This window comes from Aplidium turbinatum, chromosome 1 (assembly GCF_918807975.1).
Source record: "Aplidium turbinatum chromosome 1, kaAplTurb1.1, whole genome shotgun sequence".
NCBI classification, from domain to species: Eukaryota; Metazoa; Chordata; class Ascidiacea; order Aplousobranchia; family Polyclinidae; genus Aplidium; species Aplidium turbinatum.
In genome coordinates this window covers 17,052,191-17,062,524 of record NC_137472.1, presented here as the reverse complement: position 1 = coordinate 17,062,524, position 10,334 = coordinate 17,052,191, and the positions used below count along the sequence as shown (strand labels likewise).

The 10,334-nt window shown below is 36.1% G+C and overlaps 1 protein-coding gene across 1 annotated transcript; it reads left to right on the top strand.

The window, feature by feature from the left end:
• The first annotated feature begins 1,261 nt into the window (after nt 1–1,261).
• Nucleotides 1,262–10,334, top strand: LOC145773844 (procollagen galactosyltransferase 2-like). Its single transcript, XM_082584969.1, has 13 exons — nt 1,262–1,572; nt 2,323–2,433; nt 2,594–2,711; nt 2,980–3,114; nt 4,014–4,218; nt 4,327–4,446; nt 4,755–4,840; nt 5,047–5,153; nt 5,783–5,915; nt 6,189–6,316; nt 6,805–7,011; nt 7,488–7,573; nt 8,498–10,334. Exons 1-13 carry the CDS (start codon nt 1,286–1,288, stop codon nt 8,569–8,571), a joined length of 1,797 nt encoding a protein of 598 aa, XP_082441095.1. The 5' UTR covers nt 1,262–1,285; the 3' UTR covers nt 8,572–10,334.

Here is a 10,334-nt window from a genome sequence, read left to right as displayed (position 1 = left end):
AAGATCACATTGTATGGATGGTGGGGAACGTGGTAGATCTAGGTTTTCTTTTCTAGTGTTTCGTTTTTCATGGGCCTTTTGTATCCTGCTTTTTTCGAAAATTTTTGCGCATTCCATAGTTTTTTTTCTCCAGAGTTGATCTGTCACTAGCAAGTTGTTCCCATGAATCCAGATCGATGTTTGCATGGTTGAGGAAGACTTTCAGCTGGTCTTTGTATCTCTTTTTTTTTCTTCTTTGAATAAAATACTTTTCAGCAACGTTCTTCATTGCCGTAATTAAATTATTTTAGTATGAAAAGGAATATTAGGCAACAGGCTAAAAAGCTTATTACTACTAGTGAAACTTTAGTTTATCTTTAAAGACTCAGATTAAAATATTAATGTAAATGAGTTTTTAACAAACTAAATCTATAAGGGGAGAATTTAGATTTGAATATTGACTAAAAGGGTCCACCGGATGAAAAAGGTTGGGAACCACTGTGCTAAGTGATTTGACAAAAAAGTGCATTGACGACCCTCCCTATTGTGCAGCACTGTGCACTTGTCAGCAACAAAATAATTAACCCTGGCTAGCAAACATCGGAAAAAAATTAGCCTAGAAATTCATTTTTATTTTTTAAATGTAATCGAATAAAGTCAGAAACTTTTAAAAATAGTTGCCTACCAACTTGCTTTTTTTTTACTTTGTTCATCAACTAATCCCACAAGTTGTATCAAACTGAAAGAGTAATGTAACAAACACAGTGGCGTAGCTGGTGACAGTGGGGGGGGACGGACCGCCCCGGGCGGCATGTCTGGGGGCGGCACTTTCAGACTACGATTTTAGATTTTGATTATAATCTGATAAAAAAACGCATTTCATTTTTATATGCTTTTTCTTGAAAGGGCGGCAAAATCTGAATCCGCCCCGGGCGGCACATTTCCTATCTAACGCCACTAAACAAACACCACAATAAATACGGTATTTAAAATGTAATAGCCTACTTCCGCATTAATAAATACTATTATATTAATACCACAAAGAGTGCCCAATGACAAGCCAAGCAGAGAAAATTACATCAAATATAGTTATTATATACTTTCTAAAACCTTTACAGCCTGTTTCACAGCTGTTATAACTATATATATTTGATTTGATGTAACCTATTTTTCATATATATTTTGATTCAGTATGTATGTTGTGTTTTGAAAAGCTCAATGTTGATTGATTTTGAATCATCTTATTCACAGCTATGTGTCTTAAATGTTTGTCAAGTACATTATGATATCTTGGTATGGTGTGTAGATGTTTGAAGCAATGCGTTTATCCATTGTTGTTGCATTTGTCACTGTATTTCTAACAGTCCAATGTGCACTTACTGCACATGCACTAACTGCATTCAAGGAAAAGGAAGCACTTTGGAAAAAGCAGTTATTTGTTTCTGTAGAAAGCACTGGATATGATTTTGGGGATGACACACTTGCTCCAACTTTGTTTATGCCAATTTTTGTACGAAATAAACAACATTCACTGCCATATTTTCTTAATGCATTGAATGGCTTGAATTATCCCAAAAATCGAATTGCTATTTGGTATGTTAGGTTATTGTTTTCCTTGTAAATAATTTATTTGACACAGTTCGTTTAAATAATTTGTTCTAATGATTCAAACTTTTAATGCTTAAACTTGGTTGACTAATCTGCTATTCTAAAAATGATATATAAACAACTCGTAAAAAAATAGGTGTTTTTAGAATTCTTAATTTAGTGTCAAGACTTTACTTCTCTATAACTTAAACATACATTGTTGTGATGTTAATGGTTTCAAAAGATTATGGTATTTACATTATTGTTATGTAAATTTATGCCATAAATATTAATTAGCCTATAGCACTAAAATAATGCTATGAAGTTAATTCTAAGAATTTGAATATTTAATGACTTTGCAAGATAGTATTGGGCTGGTGTACAAGTCTCTGTCCTGGTTATAAATGCTATGACATACGTCAAAGATTGGAATCAACCAAGATATTTAGAATGAAGTGTATGAACAGTATTTAAAGCAAAGGTATATTATATATAGTAGTTCACCCTATATTTTTGGTTGATTCCAATGTATGAGTTTGTGGTATTTCTGACCAGGGCGTAGATTTGTGCATCAGCTTCGATAATTTGATAGGATTAGATTGCATAAATGAAAAAAAAAACAGTAAACACATACCAGTGTCCAGTATGGTTAGTGAAACAGAATATTTGCTATTCTATTGTGAGCACTCAGCTGTGTGCTGATGCCAGATAGATCGAGTGTTTTTCATGTGAAAAAATCAAGTTGTTTTTGTTTAGGATTGCGACCGATCACAACAGTGATCAATCCTACGACCTACTGCAAAAGTGGAACAGCAGCTTTCACCATCTATACCACGATGTTGAAGTTAAAAGATTTACAAGTGATCGGTAATAAACTATTTGCTGTAGGTGCAAATTATAAATCATTTAGTTTGTCGGTTTTTGAAAAGACAATCATTTAGTATTTCTCACATGTTCAATGTTTGGTTTTCACAGTAGTGAAGTGATGTTTTTTGAAAAAGTACAAGTATTTTTGATATTTTTTTAGGATTTATGAGGGACAACAGACTGACATGGATTGGCCTGTAGAAAGACATGTCCACATGTTGCAGTTAAGACAACAAGCACTAGAAATGGCACGAAAAAGTTGGGCGGATTACATTTTGGTAAAATGCTAAAATGCTTGCTGTAATTGATTTAGAACTGATACTCAAGCAAACCATAAAACATTGCAGTGATTAGAGTTTTTATATGAATTGTTCTTGCATGTGAGTAGAAATGTTTATTTCTGAAATCATATAAAAACAAGAATACATATAATATTGCAATAAGAAAAGTTTGAAATGCCATAGGTGCATATGTTTTTTCTTAAAATAATTAGAGACTTTAAAAGTTGAAATTATGTTTTCAATCATGTTTTCTTGCATTTTTTAGTATATTGATGCTGACAATATTTTGATCAATCCTCATTCTTTGTGGCATTTGATCTCTAATGATGTCACGGTGGTTGCACCTGCTTTAAACTCAACATCTGCATACTCAAACTTTTGGTGTGGTCAGGATGAAAGGGTAAGATGTGTTTGTGTGCCATCAAGTTTGGTTCTACTTAATCTAAAGAGCATATAATATTCAATTAAATCAAAATAAGGATCCTTTTTGCGCATGTCAATCTGTAGAAAAGTTGGAAAAAGTGAGCTATCTGCTTATGTGACTTATTAGTAGTGCCAGAAATAGTGCACTACCATACTCTGAAAATATCGACATTGTAGGTTACTTTTTTTTTAAAGGGAATTGTGAGGTGCTAGCATATGTGATATGGTTATTGAATGAGAGATACCATGGAAACTTGGTTTCATGTTATTAATCAAGTCATCATTCTCTTACATTTTGCAATTATCTAGCACGTGGGCTATTTACGATGTTTTCTTTGTTGGTTTTATTCACTTGTTTCCATGGTGGCACAACATTCAATTTTGCGATGAAATGTGAAAATTTTGCAACCTTCAAAGAACTTCATCTTTTTCTGATTTGACAGTTGAAACTCATGATGCTCTAAAAACAAAATGCATTTTTCATTAATACAACTGAGGCTGCTATGGGTCTGCTACTATTCGGTGAGTCTGATTCGGTGAGTTCCTAACCTCTAACCCTAACTCCTAACCCCTAACCCTAAAACGGCAATGATAATTAGGCTACGGTACCCGATAATTAAAAAATAAAATTGAAAACATCCCCCGATAAGGGATCGGACTCACCGAATCGGACTCACCGAAACGGGCCATTCCGGGCTGGTATATGGTTATTGTATTAACATAACACCCGCACTGTGGACTATTTCAGGTTTAACCTTTTGTTGCATCCGAAGTATTTTTTTAGCTCAAATTTGATTGTAGCCATAGCTGCGCTTCCAACATAGCCGATTATACTGGATTAGAAAAAATTCTTTACAGAGTTTTTGTTTTTGACAGGGTTATTACAAGCGGACTGAAGATTACTTTCCCATAAAGAATCGTGAGAAAGTCGGCTTGTTCCAAGTTCCGATGGTGCATTCGACTTTTCTGATTGATCTCACCAAAAAGGAATCCTCATTTCTACAGTTTTGGCCTCTCAGGGACGATTATCATTTAGAAACTGATGATATCATAGTGTTTTCAATGCACGCAAAAGCAGCGGGTAAAATATACTTTACCTCTGTCATAACTCGATACCTTTTCGTATAAACACTTAGATACGACTACATTGTCCATAATGCAGTCTGACTTAAGGTAAATTGTTGCATAGGTGTACCCTTCCACGTAGACAACACACAAGTGTATGGCTATTTACCAGTACCTTTGAAACCACATCAAACTTTACAAGAAGACGTTGAAGCATTTGTGCACCTCTTAATGGAAATCATGAGTAAGTGTTTCAAAACTAAAACTAGTTGTAACGTAAGTTTATAATCTTGGAACTACCCTCTACAATGCCACATGAGATGTAGAGAACGAAAGTTTATGAAGCAGGAACTTGAAATCTTTCTGAACTTCCATCTTTCTGAACTAAAGGAGTTTTATGTGAAATGATTGAGGCTAAATAAAACTTTTAAGTCATCATCTCGTCTTGATGGGATAAATCTTGAATTTAATTTCTAAAGCTCAAGTATTATGTGAATGGACCTTTGTTGTGTTAACCGTCTCGTGTTTTTTGCTGACATGAAATCTTTTCAGCTGAGCCTCCAGTTGGATTGGGCATCGAAGTTCAAACCTTGAATATTTCTGAACAGCAGCCATTAACTAAGCTAAACTTTGACGAGGTATTTTTGATCAAGTTTTGACTTTGACGACAATGAGAAGAAGTAATTAGCTATGTTAATTGGTAAAGTAAGTAATTAAAATTAGCGAATTCCAACTTAAAGCTTTTTCCACACCAGAAGGATGAGTTAAAATCAAGTTAAGTTCAAGCCAGTGAATTTTTTTTAATTTATAGCTTTCGGTTAAGAATAAGAACTTGTTTTTACAGGTTTACATGATCAACCTTCTTCGACGGCCCGACCGGTATTACAGAATGAAAGCCGTTTTAGACTTGCAAAGGATAGAATTCAACCACTTCCACGCCATTGATAGCAAGTATATTTATTATTACGACGAAGGATTTACTTTAACACCGGTGTTGTGCAAGAAAACATATTTATTAAACACTGGATTGGTTCACCGTTCATGTGGATTATATTAACATTAATATTTAAATAACCTGTTTTGTCATATTCAACCGCAGCAGAACCTGACGACAGGATGATCCACACTGCAAACTGAAACGAAAACGTTGATGCAATGTTTTATGTGTATTGTAGTGTTGTATGTACAACGGTACCTAAACAAACTTGTACATTAAAAACATATTGTATCTGTGATAAATGGAATGTCGACTCGGTTTAAACCACAATAGCCACCTTGTCTTTCTACTTTCAACAGAAACTGCTCAGAATTACTTGGGTAAATTCATGTCAAGTCGGCGTTTTAATCATGAAATCATAATTCTCTCTTAGCTGCAAACAAACGTTTCACTAGCCACTCAATCATGTACCGTCAAGGAAATTAGTTATTTTTTTACATTTCCAGTGCCGTATGTAATGTTTGCAGAAATAGTTTTTGAATATGAAGCGTGGAATAAGAAAATTTGGCTATTAATGTTTCTTACTGACCAAAATACTTAATTTGTGGACATCATATAAAGTTCTATTTTGTACAAATTTCAGGTCTTTGAATACGAGCTATCTTAAGCAGATGGGGATTGACAAGCTGCCTGATTTCGTGGACCCATACAGAGAGCGAACGTTGACAAGGGGCGAGATAGGCTGCTTTCTTTCTCATTACTTTATTTGGAAAGAGGTTAGTGTTTCACATCACATTCTAACTACTGGTTTTGAAAAGATCAACTTTCACATAAGGATTAAATTCAAATCATCATCGTCGCCTATTTAGTAGATGAGACCTGGCGTTTGTCCCTGCCAGCAGGGGTCCATCGGATTTGGCAGCCCTTTCCCCATGCTTCCCGATTATTAAGGCCTGAGGGTCGGTCTAGAAATAGTCGATAAATGCACTGTTTGGTGCGTTTATCAATTTCGCATTTCAATTTACAACCAGTTCTAATCTCGTTTTTAGGTGGTAGAGAAAGAATACAAGCAAGTCATTGTGCTGGAAGACGATATCCGGTTTGAACCGGATTTTAAAGGAGGTCTAGAGGACATGATGACCGAAATAAAAGAACTAGGCATCGACTGGGACCTTATGTGAGCATTTTGTTCTCCAAGATATGACCTGACAGCTAAAAAAATTGTTTTTTTTCTGTAGACGTTTTTTTTAAGGATAAGTGTGTTTTTTATGACCCGTGTAATAAAAAGGTAAGCCATCCCTGTTTTAGAATGTTATTACGTTTGCCGACGTTGAATTCAATGACCGGCCCAATATCTATTTTGGCTTTCGCGAAAATACAAAACAAAAATTGTCGAACAATGAAATTTTATGAACAGAATACTGCAAATTGATCTAAATCAATGCGAAGTGTTGTGGTTGGTTGTCCAAATGTTGTCGATATTAACGAACTGTCAGTATAGCCGAATTCCACTATTATTTTGCTTCGAGCAGTATAATTTTTCGAGCTGTGTTTTCCGTAGACTGTTGACCGACTTTGTGTGATTTATACTTTTCTTTACGTTTAACAGCCCTAACTTTACAGCCCTAAGCAACCATATTTGGTTAAAATTGGATCTTTTCTCAGATACATTGGCCGTAAACGAATGCAAACCAAAGTCCCTGAAAAGCGGGTTGAAGGCTCAAACTATTTAGTGGAGGCCGATTATTCCTTCTGGACTTTGGGCTATCTTCTCTCAGCTTCTGGTGCGCGAAAGTTGATCGATGCAAAGCCCCTTGGAAAGATGGTGCCAGTCGACGAATACTTGCCGATAATGTTCAACAAGCATCCAATGTAAGTTGAATTGGATTTGTACCGTAATCAATTTATAAGATTGTTCGATTGGCTTTACTGGTACCCTTGAAAAGCACAGCATAGCCGTTTCTTTGCTTTTTTATGTCACACTGTGTTTCTCAAACTCTTTTTCAACAGGGTCTAAAATTTACTTGTTGTTGAAGTGACTTTCTCAGTGCATTTGTAATCTCGCCTTGCTGTTAGTTCCTGTACAACCAACGACTTGTCTGTCCCAATTCAATAGTTTGAAAAATCATTGTTGCACACAAACAGAATAAAACATTCACTCTGCTGTGATCTAATTTCTAGTAACATAGCTAAAAAAAGTTAAAACCAAACGAAATTTCATTTTGAAGCAGTTTTTTATCTTTCATTTTTCTAGTTGGCCTAACCGTTTTTCGATCTCTGCTTTTTAATCCAATCAACGATCTATTTTTTATGTTAACTAATGTAAAATAACGTAACTTATTCTGCAGACAAACGTACATGGATCACTTTCCCGTGCGTGACGTAATCGCCTTGTCAGCCGAACCGCTGCTTCTCTACCCTACTCACTACACAGGTAATGTTCAATTGTTCATGTTAAGTAGGTTTGGTTAGATGCCGTTGTGTACCTCATTTGCTGTGTATTATTTTCCGTTTGATGTGCGATGGCACACTTTTTGATTAAATTTAGTGCCTGTGTTTATCATACATAGCGCTTGTAGTAGTTTCAAAAAAAAAAGCGCTGCTTATACTACGAGAAATAAATTACGTAGGATAGTTGGTGCACAGTGGAAACTACAGTATGTGCATTGTGCATCTCATATAAATATCTGCGTTTATCTGATCACAATTTGATGCCTAAGTAGATGGAGGAATCTACCTGGCGTCAGCACAAGGCTGATTACTCGCTATAGAACAGAACTCTGTGACATGAATTAGTGGTGCGATACCAATGAGCCCAGCCTCATAGGCAAAACACCGGTGACAATTCTTGCCATACTCGACTGCCGAGAAAAAAATCAATGCCCGTTAGTGAAGATTTATTATGATAAAAAATTATAAAACGCAATCTTCGCGTCCACCTTGATGTGTCACTCAGTATCTTTCGAAGGCACAGCCGCATGCTTTCGGGTAGCGTCGAACCGACACGCTATGGTCAAGTGGGTAGCGTCGAAGCGACCGAGTCCAATGTCCTGTTCTCATGAGAAAACAGCAGATTTTCGTGACGAGTCTAGTCTTGACAACTGTTAGACACGGTTACACCGTTCTACCTGGACCGCATGCTTTCGGGTAGCGTCGAACCGACACGCTATGGTCAAGTGCTCTTCTCACTCTTACGACCGAGTCCAATGTCCTGTTCTCATGAGAAAACAGCAGATTTTCGTGACGAGTCTAGTCTTGACAACTGTTAGACACGGTTACACCGTTCTACCTGGACTGGCGAAGAGCGATCACACAACTGGTGATTTTCTTTTATTTCAGTAACGCTTTTCTTTCTCAGGTCAAATGAATTACTTCAGCGACACGGAGACCTCTTCTATATGGGAAGAAACGACTGATAAAGACGAGTTATGACTTTCTAATTCCCAGGCCCACAGACACAACCATAGCAAAAGTTGACAAGTTTTTCTTGGTGCTGTTCGAATATCGTCTGTGCACGCATACACTGTTTGATGTTGCTAATAGCCGAATTTGGTTTTCCAACTGGTTCTCACGAACGGGTTTTACAATTTAGTGTGAAGCTCTGCGAACCCAATTTTTTTTTACCACGCAAGGGTAACAGCTTGGTTTTCAATTTAATGCACGATGCGATCTCATGGCATCATTGGCAGCAAGTTTTCGATTAAAGTCGACAGACCAAAATTTCGAATCATTATTCTTTACAAGTTTACTTGATTGTTTCAAGCACAATGGTAGCCTAAGTTTAAAATCTTTTAAGTAGCAACAACTTCCTAAAACGTAGTTTTCAATCGCCTAATAAGGATTTTTAACTTTGGGGAAAAAGTTTGAGCAATTTAACTTTTGCCAAATAATAAACAATCCTTTTTTCTTGTTACAGCGAAAGGAATCGTGGCTTATATGAATGCGAGGCAGTTTGTCTTGGCTTTTAATGCGAATTTTATATTTTAGCAGTTAGTTTGCCAATATCCTTTTTTATGATAAAATATATTTCCAATTTTTCTACTTTCTTAAATTAGTAAACACATCTGTTATGCCGTCTACTTTTGTGCCTGTTGTGTTAAATGCAGTTTTACTTTTACACTTTGTACTTGCAGCAATTGAAACATTGCTTTATGCTGTGTATCGATCATTTATTAAGTTGTATTGACAGCGAGCCCACTGCTTGCGAATGACTGATTAAACAATGAAGTGCACTATACCTTCTCACACTTTATCGCACACGGTTATAAGCACGTGCAAATAGTCTGTTTGATAGCTCTTGTTTTAAAGCCAAGTCGGATGCATAGCCATTGTTAAGTACAGTTGTCACAATTACAGTACTTCTAGTAGAAAAAAAAAACAGCTACTCAACTTGGTTGGATTTTTTACCAAAATACGCGTGTTGGCTACAGCTCGGAAAGCTGCAAAGTAGCAAAATCACTGGTTATTTATAAATTTTCTTTTAGTGGCCATATTAACATTAAATGGTATGTGTTGTCAATCGGTACTTTTTATGTTTCTCTTGATTTGTTAAGGCAAAGGAGCTTTTTAAAATTACCGTAGCTTAAAAAGCTATTACAATTAAATGCGACATGCTCTTCGTAATGGTGGAAATGTACTTTAAAAATAGTGTTTGTAATCAGGCGCTGCTTTTTGTGTCACTGGTTATTGTCCTACTATGAACCAATGTGTCTTTTTATTGTTTTGATATTATGTGGTAGGCCTACAGAGCAGTGAACTTGAAATGAGGATTTTACTGTTTTGTCTCAGAGTGTTCAAATATCGTAGGACACCCTTGAAAGGGGGGGGCATCCTGTCAATTTACACACCTAGTACCACTGCGTTATTTAAGTTGACTACTCATGTCATGCTTAAGACAGCAACGATAAAATGGCGTCGCATGATTTTTGAGCAGTCCCCCGAAGTCGTATTTAAGTTTCAGCATATGCGTTTCGTTCGTGTCCAGTCTTGGAATAGAAACAAAATTGATAGTTGGTTTGCAAAAGTTGCAACGAATTCGTGGCATTGCTTCTCATATATCTGCAGTGACAGTTTAAAGTACATATGCAGTTACTGCACTTTTATTTGTCTAGAACTTACAGAATAAAACAATTGGCTAATTGTTGATCGCATATTATGCTTCAAAAGCGAATCAATAAAACACTGATTACAGTAGA